The 16,681-nt window shown below is 42.9% G+C and overlaps 1 protein-coding gene across 1 annotated transcript in view; it reads left to right on the top strand.

The window, feature by feature from the left end:
• The window catches only part of GLDC (glycine decarboxylase), a gene marked incomplete at its 5' end in the record, with an annotated part of 74,809 nt that overhangs the window by 37,598 nt on the left and 20,530 nt on the right, over window positions 1-16,681 (top strand). Inside the window, 5 exons of the mRNA XM_079789611.1 lie at window positions 522-619; window positions 1,103-1,187; window positions 1,361-1,402; window positions 2,356-2,498; window positions 11,617-11,692. Of these exons, the coding sequence (XP_079645737.1) occupies window positions 522-619; window positions 1,103-1,187; window positions 1,361-1,402; window positions 2,356-2,498; window positions 11,617-11,692 (444 nt within the window). The remainder of the gene's footprint in view (window positions 1-521; window positions 620-1,102; window positions 1,188-1,360; window positions 1,403-2,355; window positions 2,499-11,616; window positions 11,693-16,681) is intronic.

Genomic DNA, 16,681 nt, shown 5'->3' with positions numbered 1-16,681 from the left:
CTTCATTCTTTTGCATATGTAAATCCAGTTTTCTCAGCACTGTCTGTTGAAGAGATTGTCCTTTTCCCCATTACATGATCTTGGCATTTGAATTTCATTAGAGTTGTTCTCAAAGATAAAAGATCAGTGTCAAGTGAGATTACTACCTGAGTGTTATCATGGTAACTTTTTGATAGCCTTTTAAAATAACTTACTAGAACTCACTTATTATTCAAGGAACGTACAGGAGATGTCAACTCTTTTGCAGTAAAAATTGTACAGTTTTCCTTATTTTCTGTGGCTGAGGTCAATAGAACTTAAAAACAGTGCTCTGGAGATTTTCACAATTCATAACTCCTGACACCTGTCAACACACGATGCCAGAGGCCTGGGGAGGTGGTGAGTGGTGGGCGTGGTGGTGGGGGGGCTGCTAGGGGATTTCTGATGCTCTGTGAGAATACTTGCTGACCTGAGGCCTGGGTGTCCACATGTGGGTCTAGGCACAATTCCTGCCCTTTAGTTTCTGTGGTCTCTCCATGTAGGAGCTGGTTGCTGAAAGCATGGGTGAGGAAAGGAGAGGTATTCTAGCCACTGCCTTCAAGAGAACCAGCCCGTTCCTTACAAATCAAGTGTTCAACAGGTTTGTGTGGCCAGTGTGACTTCTGCATTGTGTGCCGTGGCTTGGGAGCATGGTGGAGAGTGGCTTCTGACTTCGATGTGATATTTCCTTAATAATAAATCATCGCCATAAGGATCCCGTTGCTGATTTGGGCAAATCACACATTATTTCCTGTTGGCCCTGATCCCTTGGTATTGTAACCCCTAATTCTACTCATCAGGGGGAGGGGAGTTTAGATGCCTAGTTGCCAGGCTGAAGACCATACCCAGGAAGTCAACCTCCTCTTCTTCCCAACCTTCCTCTTATGCCCACAGGATGCTTCTTGTCCTGGGCCATCCACTGAGGTTTGTGGTGTTCCATGCCCTTCCCTCTGATGCTCTGTTGGCATGGCCCAATGTGATCTGTGTCTTGAAGGTAGATCTCAGTGTGTCTGATCTTTCAGGCGGATATGTATGGACTCTTATCTAACTAGATTGGCCCCAATCATGCGTTTTGTGTTCACAGCTATCACTCAGAAACAAATATTGTTCGATATATGAAGAAATTAGAAAACAAAGACATTTCCCTTGTTCACAGCATGATTCCACTGGTAATTATTCCTTTTATCCCCCCTTATAACCTCACCCTGATCCCACCTCTTTGGGTCACATGGAATATGCTGCAGGAGGGATGAATGGGTGGCCATGTGGGGAGATCGAAGGGCTGATCATACGGACCACAGGAAATCACTAATGCAATTTATTTTGGTTGTGCTTCTTAAAGGGATCCTGTACCATGAAGCTCAATAGTTCATCTGAACTTGCAGTAAGTAGGTCGCTTCTAAGAAGGAACTTGTTCTGGGACTTGTTCTTTCATAACTAGAGAAAACTGCTACTGGGACTGGAATTTAATAAGTACTTTAATAATCCTTTTCCTTGTTATTCAGCAATCTTGGCAGAAACCCTAATTTTACCACAACATGATCATTTAAATTTATGAGTTAGATTATTTTGAAATATTAAAATAATTAAATATATAATATTTATACCTTCCTACCCTCCCACCCTCTTTTGTTAAACCCGCCACATGAAAAGCTTTCATTTTTATCAATTTGTGGTTGTTAAGCCTTCTTTATAGAAATCCATTCATAGTGCCAGAGGGTAGAGATTTGAGGTCTTAATTTCTCTCTTGTGTCAACAGAAGATTTGTGTAACCTGCTGTTGTGTTGGTAAACTTGTCTCCTAGGCTAGGATCCATTTCAGCAAAGTTAGCTTGTCCCTTTTTTTCCACTGGAGTATTCGAATGTGACAAATCACATCAGGCAAAGGAAATCATTTTATATTGTGTCAGGAAGATTTCCCCCATTTGCTTTTCTGTTGCTTTGTTCTGCTTAATGAAGAGACAATAATGTACATGCTATGTAAGAGTTTGAATAAACTGTACTTGAAACAACTCATTGGGTGTCATGGATATAAATCTATTTTCGGGCCCTTTTGTCCCTAAAAAAGATAGAAAGAGGTTGTATTTTTGCACAAGTTTGCTTTCTGGGACTCTGGGACTCACTTCTAAAATGAAGACAGTAGTAGAACTTACCTTGTAAGATTGTGGTGAGAGTTAAATGAAGGAGTATGTTAAAGTGCTGAAAGCAGTGCCTGGCACATAGTAAGCACTGCATGTCAGATCATGCTTTCATCATCATCATCATCATCAAAGTTAATATTGTTACTGCTGTTACAATATGTATATATGCATATGTTTTCTCCTTTCTTGCTCTTCAGCCAATCACATGGAGTGAATTTGCAAACATCCACCCCTTTGTGCCTTTGGACCAAGCTCAAGGGTACCAGCAGCTTTTCCGAGAGCTTGAGAAGGATTTGTGTGAGATCACAGGCTACGACCGAATCTGTTTACAGCCTAACAGGTAAGGGGATTTCATCTCCCGTCATTTTAGTTATTGCTTGGGGTATAACACAACACCCATCTTAAAACTTAGAGGTTTGAAGCAACAAATATTTTGTATCATTCTGAGTTGAGTGGACAGTTCCCCTCTACTGGGGTGGATGACTAGAAGGTCCAAAGTGGCCTCATTCATTGCTGAGAAGTTAGTGGTGGGCTGTTGGCTGGGAGAAGTTAGTTCAGGCCATTGGGATGGATCTTGGTTCTTCTCTATGTGGACCTCTCCATATGATTGCTTGAACTTCCTCACGGAATGATACCAGGGTTCACAGTACAGGGCTCCAAGGTGGAAGGATGTGGAAGCTGCAAACTTCTTAAGGCTCAGCCTCTGAAGTCACTCAGCCTCACTTCCAGAGCATTCTGTCTGCTACAGCAGGTTACAGGGCCAGCCCCAGATTTCATGTGGAAGGGACAAAACAGGAGTGTGAATGTTGAGAGTCATGGTTCATTGTGGGCCATCTTTGGAAACTAGTTACTATACCTATCAATAACATAGTAAAAGAAGTAAAGTCAAGCACACGTGTTAACGCCTACGAAGCAGCAATGTCTCAATCTAACAGGACCAGAAGAACCTGGATCCTGGTTTCTTCTGTCACTAACGTTGAAAGTTCCCTTCCCCTCTTCTGGCCTTGGTCTTTTTATCTGCAAAGTAAAAAACTTTGAAGAATAGTGATTTGTAAAAACAGAGGGTTTTGGCAACATCTCCTGGGTACCTTTAAAAAATACAAATTCCAGCCCCGCCAGTAGTCGCTCAGTGTTTGAGCATCGACCTAGGATCCAGGAGGTGGGGGTTCGATTCCCGGTCAGGGTATATGCCCCGGTTGGGGGCTCGATTCCCAGTTGGGGGCATGCAGGAGGCAGCTGATAGATGATTCTCTCTCATCATTGATGTTGCTATCTCTCTCTCCCTCTCTCTGAAATCAATAAAAACATTAAAAAAATATAAATTCCCGGGCACCACTCCAGACCTACTGATCATAATCTTCAGGAGTTGAGACTAAAAATCTTTATTTTTAAGAAGCAAGAAAATGATTCTGATATACAGCCAATTTGGAATCCACTGCATTTGTGATCTCTCTGTCTTCCTGGGAATGCAGACAGACCTGTTATCGGTGTGAAGTTAACGTCTTAGGATAGCTTCAGAAGAGGAGTGGGTCTCTGCTCCTAGGTTCCCTACCTCTCACTACCCAAGATGTAATTCTTCACCAGCAGCCTCAGCATTGGCATCACCTAGGACTTTGTTAGAAATACAGAATTTCGATTTTAAAATACAAAAATCAAATGATTTAAAAACCGAGACAATTATTGTCTCACTATTTGAAAGAGAAAGTAATCAAGTTTTAATCAGATATAATCAAGCTTAACCTCCTGTTTGGTAACATAGGTTACATAGCAAAGCCATGCACTTTTTTTTCTTCTTCTTTTTAACATATTTTTATTGATTTCAGAGAGGAAGGGAAAGAGCGATAGAAACATCAATGATGAGAGATAGAAACATCATTGATTGTCTGCCTCCTGCATGCCCCCCACTGGGGATCAAGCCCACAACCCTGGCATGTGCCCTGACCAGGAATCAAACCATGACCTCCTGGTTCATAGGTTGATGCTCAACCACTGAGCCACACCGGCCGGGCAAAGCCATGCACTTTGAAAAACAATATACCCTATCAAGCACGAATCCTTTAGGAAGAGGGCGTATGGCACATGAAAGGACATGGAGCTCTTTTAACAATAGCCTTTCAAACCCTCATTACATAAATAGGAAGGAACTGACCTTCATGAAAGTCAGGCTTCGGTGTACTCTCATTAAAATGTTATCATTCAGCTTTTTTTTTTTTTTTTAAAGTATGAGAGGAACCTGATTGAATTCTTAACCTTAGGCAATAATACAGGGGTCCTCAAACTTTTTAAACTGTCCCTCAGACCGTTGGAGGGCCGGACTATAGTTTAAAAAAAAACTATGAACAAATTCCTATGCACACTGCACATATCTTATTTTGAAGTAAAAAAACAAAACGGCAAAAACACCCGCATGTGGCCCGCGGGACGTAGTTTGAGGACGCCTGCAATAATACTTCATTAAATGGCCGAAACCGGTTTGGCTCGGTGGATAGAGCGTCGGTCTGCGGACTGAAAGGTCCCAGGTTCGATTCCGGTCAAGGGCATGTACATTGGTTGCGGGCACATCCCCGGAAGGGGGTGTGCAGGAGGCAGCTGGTCGATGTTTCTCTCTCATCGATGTTTCTAGCTCTCTATCCCTCTCTCTTCCTCTCTGTAAAAAATCAATAATATATATATATATATATATATATATATAAAAATACTTCATTAAATGTTGAAAATGAAGAAATTTTGCCCTCTAGTGATGGAATAGGATCGCATCTTCAGTGTCATACTGGAGAGCAGTGTTTCAAGACTGACTCTTACTAGTAAGTCATTAGCTCCTGCAGTAAATTAAGGTCCCAGCCAGAGTCCCCAGAGGCTGACCTAAGGATGAGGAAGCTGGCCTTCCCTTAAAGCAATGGTTCCCAACCCTGTCTGGAAATTAGATTCATAGGGTGAGTTTACACAAATTCTGATGTCCAGATCACAATCTCAATGGGGAAAGACAGGAGTGAGGGAGGGGACATATTGTGACGTGAAAACCTTGGTTCACGTAGCCAAGTCTTCATTTGGTCTTTCTATTTCTGGGATAGTTAGATCTCAAAGGTTTTTTTGTTTGTTTGTTTTTAAGTATATTTTTATTGTTTTCAGAGAGGAAGGGAGAGGGAGAGAGAGAGATAGAAACATCAATGATGAGAGAGAATTATTGATCGGCTGCCTCTTGCATGCCCTCCTACCTGGGATCAAGCCCGAAAACCAGGCATGTGCCCTTGACTGAAATCGAACCTGCAGGTTGATGCTCTATCCACTGAGCCAAACCAGCCAGGACGATCCCAAAGGTTTTTAAAGAACTTGAAACAAAAATGTCAGGAAGCTTGTCCCTATTTTTCCAGTTTATTTGTTTAATCTACAAACCCGGAGAGCTTTTCCAGCTCGGTGGAGAACATAGCCTAACGATATTTAATTACCTTTCCCTTTCCTATTGTGCCCGGCATGGTTGATTTGGCTTGTTTCTCATAACATGGCGACACTTTTAAATTCATTCAGCAGCTCACAGACACACTCCAGGAATTGCTGGGCTAGAATGATATATAATGCACTGTTTAAGGCAGACAGAAACAGTAATTAACACCGTTTAAAGATGTGACTCTAAAAGGGAAGACAATCTAAAATTATTATTCGCTCACTTGGCTTATAAGAGTGAGGAAGTTGTTTTTATCTTTAAAAACTGCAAGGTTAATCTTGATTGTAGATAGACTGGCAGTGGCTTCCCCAGAATCTCCTCCCAAGGAAGGATCTTAAAGGAAGGTGGGAACAGGCACAATCAACGGCTCTCAAACTTGACTGTGCATGAGAGTCCCCTGGCGGCTTGTTATATTACTAAGCCCCTCCTCCAGAGAGTTTCTGATTCAGTCTGGGGTGGGGCCTGGGACTTTGCATTTCTAACAAATTCCCAGGTAATGCTGATGTGCTGGTCTGACCACCATGCTGTGAAAACCACCGGTGTTGCAGGGGTTCCCAGCCCAGGCTGCATATTAGAACTACTTGGGGAGCGTTGAAGAATACTGATGCCCTCCCGACCGACCGCACAGAATCTTCTCTAGTGGTGGAGCCCAGGGGTCACAGCGCCCCAGGTGATCCTCATGCACCAGTGGGTTGGAGATTGTATGGGCCTGGAGGAACACCAAAGAGGAGTGAAATTTGACGCTGGCCTTTGAGAGCACCACCAGTCATGTGCATAGTTTATAGCCGAGAGTCAAACACCTGGTAATGGCCATCTCCGCCTCCTTTCCTGGGCTCACGGTTATCATTGATCATCTCTGATATGCTTTCCTACTGAGTCTAGTGCAGCTTCAGAATCCTCCCCTACAGAGCTCTGGGAGAACGGATATGGGGGACCTCTGAGTAGGGACTGATTTTCCCAAAAACACACAAAAAATAGCACACTCAGAATGCCAGGAAGAAGAGAAAGGATAAAGAATGAAGAGCCATTTTGGGGGAAATATAAAGCAATGGGCAGAAGGGTCTGGCCTCCCCCGATTTCCTTAACTCTCAGAAGTATAATTTTGATGTTGGTAAGGCTCTAAAGCAGTGGTTCTCACACTTGTCTGCATCCCCAGAATTTCTGATTTAGTGTGACTGGGCTGGGCGGGAGCCAGGAATTTGCATTTCTAACAAGTTTCCAGGTGATGCTGATGCTATTGTTTGGGAATCTCCAGTTTGAGAACCACCGCTTTAAGGTAGTATCCAGGTATCCGAAAGGTTAGAGCTACTGGAATTATCCAGATGTTTCTTGACCAGAATTCAAAGGTTAAATGTAGAGCTTAGCTTCTATCAAGTTAGATACAGATAGGTAAACACATTCCAGAATGACACGTTGAGAGGGTTTTATTTTAAGCTTATAGAAGTAGAGACCCAGGTAGCATTTGGGGTTCTTAAGGTATGCAACAGTTTGGTTAAAATCCTGTTGCTTCCAAGATATCTGTACTAGTAAATTGTCAGTCACCCTGATTTGTAAACAGCTGAAAAAAAACCACACACACTTCTCTGAAATCGCATACTAACTGTGGCCATCAGTGCGCACACTATAATGGTGTGTTAAAAACTATAAGATGATTTTCAGTAGACTACCAGGGAAAAGTAAAACAAGAATAGATCTGGCAAATCTAGATAGTTGATAATTTTTTAAAATGTATAAATTTTAAATTACTGGCACCGAAATTTAAAAACGTTAGGATCTATAACACGATCATCTTCTGTAGGACACATCTTTAACACTCTCTGACGTGTGTGAATACAACATCCTATCTGAGACCACAGATGCTGTTTTCTCAGCACAGTTAAAATGAAATTCAGCAGTTGTTTTGGTGACTGCTGGGACTCACCCTAAATCATGAATTATAGCATATTTTGCAGTCTGGCAAAATGGCTCCTGTTACTTTTTCATTGACAACAGCAGCTATAATAATCTATCTCCAAATATTCCAATGTAGCTAACTTCTGAGAAATTTCTTATGGTGTCTATAAACTCAGCCACCATATTCCTTAAACGGAATAAAGAGATTACTTCTTGGCTGGTCAAGGATGTCTTCTGCTGTGTGTACATCAGTGACAAATGTACACAGTTACTGACCAAAATGCCTTCTTTATAGGCTGCAATTAATTTTTTAAAAAATATGTTTTTATTGATTTCAGAGAGAGGGAAGGGGAGGGAGAGAGAGATAGAAACATCAATGATGAGAGAGAATCCTCTGTCAGCTGCCTCCTGCACAACCCCTACTGGGGATTGAGCCCGCAACCTGGGCATGTGCCCCGACTGAGAATTGAACCGTGACCTCCTGCTTCATAGGTCGATGCTCAACCTCTAAGCCACACCGGCCAGGCTCCAATTCATTTATCATCTTAATCCACCTGAAGTTGTATGCCTAAGAAGTGCTATGCTTTCCTCCTGTGACTCCTGGCCATGCATATTCTGCAAAATCATCTAGAAGAGCAGACCACGTTCCCTCTTCATCTCAGATAGACATATCATCTGCAATCTTATTTCTAAAATCTAGCAGGAGGTTACAAGTGTCCCTTGGGGTTGAGCTTGTGTGATGGTCCAATAAACATTTTTTCCAAACATCTAAACATTTAATCCTTGGAACTAAATTGCAGTATTTCTAAATCTCAACCTTTTTGCCCAGGTTCAAATGATAAATATCTTTGAAATTTACTGTGTCCTTAAACTCTTGTTTTAATTTTTTTTAAATATATTTTATTGATTTTTCACAGAGAGGAAGGGAGAGGGACAGAGAGCTAGAAACATCGATGAGAGAGAGACATCGACCAGCTGCCTCCTGCACACCCCCCACCGGGGGATGTGCCCGCAACCAATGTACATGCCCTTGACCGGAATCGAACCTGGGACCTTCCAGTCCGCAGACCGACGCTCTCTCCACTGAGCCAAACCGGTTTTGGCTCTTGTTTTAATTTTGGCAAAAGAGCTGAACTATGACCCTAGCCCTATCATGGGATCTTCAAATTCCACCACTACCCTCACCCTCTTTTTTTCCCCTCTCTCTTTCTAAATTTACATTGAGTAGCTGCCCCGAATTTCCACACTTATGATGATACACTGTTACTAATAGGGTCTAGGTTTACATAATCACAAAACTGTTGAATCCTATCAACTCCAGTTTATTATCACCTTGGGAGTCATTGTGCTTTTTATATGTGTTCTAGCTTCTTCTAGTCTACTGGATTTCTCTGGATTCTTTGTAGAATGAGTCTGGGTTTTGGAAGAGGTTGTCAGTTTTTACTCATTCTATGTTAATCAGTATCGCATGTAGCCGTTCCTTCAGCAGCCTGAGTAAATGCCAGGACTGGCGGGACTTGTTTTTCTAAAACAGTTTAATCTTGTGTTACTCGGCACTTCTGTGGGTCTGACGCTCCCCATCCACGAGAGTCCTCCTTTCTGTGGCTTGCTCTGCAGGTCCAGGCCACTAACTGCTTCATTTTAAAGAGAAGTCAGAAACTCACTATCCTGCCCGGCTGGCGTGGCTCAGTGGTTGGGCATCTAACTCTGAACTAGGAGTCAGGGTTCAATTCCCAGTCAGGGCACATGCCCAGGTTGCCAGCTCTATCCCAGTAGAGGGCATGCAGGAGGCAGCCGATCAATGATTCTCTCTCCTCATTGATGTTTCTATCTCTCTCTCTCCCTCTCCCTTTCTCTCTGAAATAATATATATATATATATATATATATATATATATATATATATATATATATATGAAAGAAAAGAAATTCACTATTCTAGCTGCCCCATCCACACCAAGTGGTTTTCTGATGATCTCTCTTTTTTTTTTCTTCTTTTTTTTATTAAGGAATTATATGTGTACTGATGATCTCTTAATCTGGGTTATGAAAATAAGCACTTACTTTTCATAATACTTTCTCACCAACAGGTGGCACTAATAACTCCCCTTTCTTTAAGAGTAGACCAGTAGTAAGCCATGTGTGGCATTTAGAACTTATCTTCCACACTTTTGAGTAGAAACATAGCTGTTTTTAAGAGTGTCTCAGGCAAAAACTTGCAAATATCAAAACAGCATTTCTGATCAAATCTTTAGCATGTTGACTTTCTCTTTTTTTATATAAATATGTTTTTACTGAGCCACGCTGGCTGCCAGAGTTTTTAAAATATATATATACAATTTTTGCCTGGCCAGCCTAGCTCAGTGGTTGAGCTTTGACCTATGAACCAGGAGTTCACAGTTCAATTCCGGGTCAGGGCACATGCCCAGGTTGCAGGTTCAATCCCCAGTGGGGGGTGTGCAGGAGGCAGCTGGTCAATGATTCTCTCTCATCATTGATGTTTCTATCTCTCTCTCTCCTTCTCCCTTCCTCTCTGAAATTAATAAAAATATATTTTTAAAAATATATAATTTTTTCTTGTTTAACCACTATGCTGTACACCTGAAACTAATTCAGAATAATACTGAATGTAAACTGTAATTGAAAAATAAACAAAAAAATTCCAGTGCTCAACGTTTTAGCTTTTAGCTAAGAAATAAAAGAAATCTTATTTATTCTTAAGCCTTGTGCTTTTAGAGTATGATCTCAAAATTACTGGGTGACTAGAGGGATGAATAACAAACCACTGGGTCTTCCACCGAGTCAAAGAATGGTGTAATTTTGCAAAATGAAGGAAATATGTATTTTGAATGGGATTGAAAAGACCTATTAGTCACTTCCCTTTCCTTCCTGCAGAGTGTACTGAGAACATTAAGTAACTGTTTAAGATTGACTCAGCATCGCTCACTGGGGTGTCAGTCATTAAGTGTGCTCTCAAAGTGGTGCCTTTCAGGACTGTTTTGTTGGGGATGGCCGGCCGCTAGCAGCTGTGTGCATGTGGGGCCTGGGAAAGCTGACCCTGAGACAGACAGAAATGGTGCCACTTTCAAAGTGCATAGTTCCTTGGGGCAATTTGGTCATTGACTAAGTATTTGGTGATATAAGAAATCATTATAGTTTTAGGTGTGATTGTTGTAGTTACATTTAAAAAAATAATAATTCTTATCTTTGAAAGATACATATTGAAGTTTGAATTGATGAATGACATGATTGAGTTTTGTTTCAAAATAATCTAGTAATACTTTCTAGAGTGAGGAGGGTCAGTGAGGGATATAGTTGGAAATAAGATTGACCATCTATAATAATAAAAGCATAATATGCAAATTGACCGAATGGCCAAACAGTGGAACAACCTTCCGGCTGCAGCTGCGGGATCAAGGCAGCCACCGCGGCTGCAAAGGCCTACTCTTGCACGAATTTTGTGCATCGGGCCTCTAGTCCTATATAATAAAAGGCTAATATGCAAATCGACCAAATGGCAGAACAACCGGTAGCTATGACACGTACTGACCACCAGGGGGCAGCCACTCAACTCAGGAGCTGACCCCTGGTGGTCAGTGTGCTCCCACAGGGGGAGTGCCGCTCAGCCAGAAGCCGGGCTCACGGCTGATGAGCGCAGCGGCGGTGGCTGGAGCCTCTCCTGCCTCCGCGGCAGTGCTAAGGATGTCTGACTGATGGGACCCCCCCCCCCCCCTGGAGTGCATAAATTTCATGCTCCGGGCCTCTAGTAATCCAATAACTGTTAAAGCTGGATGATAGGCACATGGTGGTTCCTTATATTCTTTTCTTTATTTTTGTATAATTTTGAAATTTTCCATAATAAAAAGGGTTTTTTAGGTTCATGGTTCTGAGGGAGGATGGAAAGGCCCATCTCTGAGTGGGAGTGGGTGAGCTTTGGGCTACAGACTGGGTGCTGTTCAAGTCCTGTGGGCTCATGCAGAGATCTACCGTGAGCTTTCCATGGTGTCCGGGAGTGACTTTGTGTCACTTGTTGACAAGCACACGGCCCGGCCCCAATGAATATTGAATGGATAAATGAAAGCAAAAAGGCCCAAATCGTAATCCTTCTCTTCTTGCCTTTGCAGTGGAGCCCAGGGGGAATATGCCGGGCTGGCCACTATCCGAGCTTACTTAGAAGGGAAAGGAGAGAGACACAGAACGGTGAGTATGGGCAGGTGGTGCTTGCCCACCACCGGGTGGCATCGGGTCTAGTTCCCAGGATCCCTTTCACTCTGTGGGACACTCCCTCCAAACTTTCTTGGAAATAGCTGCGAGAACATATAATCAAGAAACAAATTTCTGTGGACTGGCCATTACGATTCTTGCCTCCAAGACACTTCACTGGACAATTCGGAGGGAAAACATTCAGAGATAAAAGGCTTTTGCTCAAACCCTGTCTGTAAAAGTCTGCCAGTTGTCTGTGAAACTGATTTCCTGAGGGAGTAAGGGGCAGGAATGTTGCCATTCCAAGCCTCCTGTCCTTGGCGCAGCCCTGGCCCCAGGCCTGGAAAAGGACAGAGGCTGAGCTGTAATTCTTCTGTAACTCCTACTGTGCCCAAGCACAGTTCTAGTTGTATGTGTGGCTCAAAAAATACGGAGTCAAGAAATGCTCAATTAAATGATGTCAGCTCTAAGCAATGAAGGAAGATACGGAACAGAGTTCATGGTTCTGCTTTATCGTTAGCTCTGGGTATGAGAGTCTAGTCTCCAGGGTCCAAGCTGTTCTTGTGGGGACCAGCAGGTACAAATGGGCTCGACAGGACCCACCCTCATCTCCTGAGGCAGTGCCTGTAGCAGTTGCTCTGACACAGGCTTCAAATTGTGGCTGAAGGAGTGGCCTTCATTTTGGTGATGACCACGGCTTAGCTAGAACCTCCACAAAGTTCATACATGGAGTTCTTAGACGGAGCAGTGGATAGGAGTCAAGAGCAGGATAAAAGTGTCTGCCCAGCTAGGAGAGTTAGAGGAAAGGGTGCTCGGGTGGTACTGGCTGCCTGCGTAAGTGGGATATGATAGGTGGTGGCCCGATCTTAGTCCATTTCTGGTTTTATTAAAACTGGGATTGCTTATGGCTAGTTGCCTGGATTTTGCAATGAGGGAATCTAAAAACTGTTTCGCTTCCCCTTCAAAAAAAGGGGAGAGGGGAGAGAACAGTTTCTCTCTCATTCCCTTGCTAATTCATTCTGATTCCACGTGTGTTTTCCCAGGCCTTTGACCTGGCTGGGGGAATAGAATTGATTTTCAAAGACCTTTGAAAACCAGGACATTCACTAATTGAATAAATTATTGACCACTGGCTACATGCAAGGCACTGTGTGTGCCAGTCCAGAGACACAGCCCCTGGCATTCCAACTTGTTGTGTTTTTTTTCCACTTGAGTTTTCTCGTGGTTTTGAATTCTTTAGCTTTCTAAGGAAGGGTTAGTTTAGAGCTACAGCATTGTTTTTGGACCGCAGAGCCTCAGCACTGTCATCAATTCAGAAAGGAATGTTGAGGCTCCAGTTGTCCAGTGAAAGGATAACAGATGACTGATATGAAGAGTTCCCTCTTCTATTTTTTTCTCCTTGGCCTCTCTGCACTGAGGTAGCCCCTGGAGCGCCTCATCATTATGCTCTTTAATCAGGAGGTGTCTGGGGATCTTGGGAAGGGATCTGTGTGGCCATCTCCATGTTGTCCCCTCCCTGATCCCACTCTCGCTCACGGAAGGCTCGCGAAGAGCTCATGACAAAGGACCAGCTAAAATGCAGGCTCCACCCTCTGTGATGCTTCCCACCCTCCTTGTTTCCCAGCCCTCCAGTTTGATACCCAGACGTATATGTGAATGTTCAGGAGTTGGGGACCCAACTGGAAAGGTCCAAGAGAAAGGATGAGAGACCTTTGGATTGGGCCTGAGCAGAGTCCTTTACTCACAGATTCTTTTCGGCTCCTCCCACCCCCACCTTGTGTTTTCTAGTCCTCCCTTCTCCCTCCGCCCCCTCGTGTGTGATGTTTCTTCTGGTGCCATGGTCCACATTGCTATCACTGAGATGTCATGAGGGGCTCTTCCACCCTGCAGGGTGGAGAGGAGCTGGCGCCGCATTGTAGGAAGGGGAGGAAGAGGCAGGGGAGGCCACCCAGTCACTGAGTTTGTAGAAATACAGAACTCATAAGTTTGGAAATGCTGGCATCCTTTTAAATGAAAGATTTTAACGAAGGCTGACTTTTTTAGTTAGAGAAGAAGAACATGGCTTGTTTACATCAGAGGAGTCTGAGACAGCTGCTCCTGCACAATAGACTCTGATGGAATCCATTCAGATATGAAGCGTGGGGAAGTCATGTGCTACGGAACCACCCAGGGTCCTGATGGCTCTCTTGTGTCAAGCTGGTTTTGGAAGTTAGTTTCACGTTGCTCTTAGGTTAAATTTCAGGCGTTCTTAAAATGCAACAGCCAAGTTCTTGATTTACCAGTTTAATTTGGGAGAATGCATATTTATCTATCAGATTCTTATATCGCAATCACCATGTGCCAGGCACTGTCCTAAACACTTTGTAATAACTCAATTTGCTAGTCAGGTTTTGCTAGTCAAAGACTGTGTTTCCTATACAAAGGGAAAACATTGAACCAAAACAACAACAAAGAAACACCTTCTAAAAATTTATATGTATTTTTCTCTTCCCAATTTCCTGAGGCAAAGTAATGGCCTTCGGTTGTTCAGTTTTTACCATGAGTGAGAAATTGACTTCTCTTGCAAAGGAGCGTTACCCTGAATCCTTCAAGGATCAGCTATATTGGTTCTACAACAGACATATTGGGGACTTAGGCAAACACAGCGTCTCTAAATGGATACTAATGGGTTAGTTTTGGATAAACTAAAACATCAAATCTGGATCCTGTTGTTTCTATGTCCCTCGTAACACCACAATTCTAAAGCATGAAAAAAATTATCTAAAAAACAAATATATAAATAAATAGAGGGTGGAAAAATTAACATTAAAAAATAAAGTTTCCTAGATCCATATAGAAAACCAGAAATGTCTAACAGCAACTTATAAAAGAATCATTGACAAAACCACTGAGGCTTTTTTCCCCCTACTACTCTTTATATCAGAATGTGTATTAATTTTCAGTGGCTGCTGTAACAAATTACTACAAAATTAGTGGGTTAAAATAATACACATTTATTTTCTTACAGTACGTGGAGGCCAAGAGTCTGAAATTGGTTTCACTTGGCTAAAGTCAAGGTTTTGGCGGGGCGGGTTCCTTCTGAAGAATTCAGAAGAGAATGTTTCTTTCCCCGTTTCTGGAGGCCTCCTTCATTCCTTGGCTCATGGCCCCTTCCTACCATCACGCCAGCCTCTGTTCAGTCATCACATCTCCTACTTCCTTTGTAATCAGATCTCCCTCTTCCTCCCTCTGATGAGAACATTTGTAAATACATTTGGAGCCCAGCCTATAATTCAGATTTCAAGAGGAATGTTAAGGTTCCAGTTGTCCAGTGACTAACAGATGACTGACATTAAGAGTTCCCTCTTCTGTTTTTTCCTTCTTGCACTGAAGTAGCCTCTAGAGCTCCTCATCATTATGCTCTTTCACCCTCTCCATGTTGCTTCATCCTGTCTTAAGATCCTTAATCTCTCATCTCAAGACCCTTAATTTAATCACATCAGCAAAGTCCCTTTGCCATAGATTTTGGGGATAGGGCGTGGGCATCTTAGGAGGCCCATTATTTAGTGTACCATGGGGTGGTTGACATTTTTAGCTTGAATGTTTTCTTTTTGTTAATCCTCACCCGAGAATATTTTTCCATTGATTTTTTGAGAGAGTGGAAGGGAGGGGGAGAGACACAGAGAGAGAAACCTGTATGCGATAGAGACACATCGATTGGTTTCCTCTCACACGCACCCCAACCTGGGCCTGGGATCAAGCCTGCAACCAAGGTACGTGCCTTTGACGGGAATCAAAGCCGTGACCCTTCCGTCCACAGGCCGGCATCCTATCCACCGAGCCACACTGGCTGGGGCTTAGCTTGAATGTTTTTGTTTCAGCAGAACTTCCCTGATATGAATTCTCCACTTAGGCTTTTTTTAAAAAAATAATTTTATTGATTTTTTACAGAGAGGAAGAGAGAGGGATAGAGAGTTAGAAACATCGATGAGAGAGAAACATCGATCAGCTGCCTCTTGCACACCCCCTACTGGGGATGTGCCCGAAACCAAGGTACATGCCCTTGACCGGAATCGAACCTGGGACCCTTGAGTCCGCAGGCCGACTCTCTATCCACTGAGCCAAACCGGCTTCGGCTCCACTTAGGCTTTTAACAAATATTTTATATTCATTTTTAAAACATTCGCCTTTCCCTTCCTTGATCAATGTTCAGCCCCTAGGGATCCTTTTATACCAAGATCCTTTGGTGGAATAAAAATACCTTGTGAGAAAGTACAAGTGACTCTAGCTTTGGTCCTGAGAAATGAAAGAAAATTCAATACAAATGGGAGGCATTTAAACAAGAAAACGGATTTGAGGATACCACCGCATAACCAGCATGAGATGAGGAGCCATTCAAAAGAGGCACAAACTCGCTGTCAGCAGAAGAGTGACAAAGTACTTCCATGTGTGCCTCCGGTTACCGTTCTCTTTTTGTGCACTTGTGTTTTTACCAAGTAGACGACTTTGCCGTTTTTGAGGAAACAGCTGTAAGCTAAGTTTTCCTTTTGTAAGCCCATTTTATAATGTGCATCCATTTCTCTTCAAGGGGTTGCAATATTGGTTCTGATATTTAAAAAAAAAAAAAAAAAAAAAAGGAGCCTGGCTGGCATGACTCAGTGGTTGAGCATCAACGTATGAACCAGGAGGTCACGGTTCATGCCTGGTCAGGGCACATGCCTGAGTCTTGGGCTGGGTCCCCAATGAGGGCATGCAGAAGGCAGCTGGTCAATGATTCTCTCTCATCATTGATGTTCCTATCTCTCCCTCTCCCTTCCTCTCTGAAATCAATATAAATAATTCTTTTTTTAAAAAGAATTATTTTCAGGGTGCTTGTTGCTTTTTTTTTGTTGTTTTCTTTTAGGAAAAGTCTGTAATGCATTTTCCTGTACTGGGGCATCGTCCAATCTATTTGAGCATGTGCTTTTGCCTGTGTTCATGTGATTTTGGGGGAGGAAATGAAAGTGA

Source organism: Cnephaeus nilssonii, assembly GCF_951640355.1.
Source record: "Cnephaeus nilssonii genome assembly, chromosome: 14".
Classification (NCBI taxonomy): Eukaryota; Metazoa; Chordata; class Mammalia; order Chiroptera; family Vespertilionidae; genus Cnephaeus; species Cnephaeus nilssonii.
This window is presented reverse-complemented; position numbering and strand designations above follow the sequence as displayed.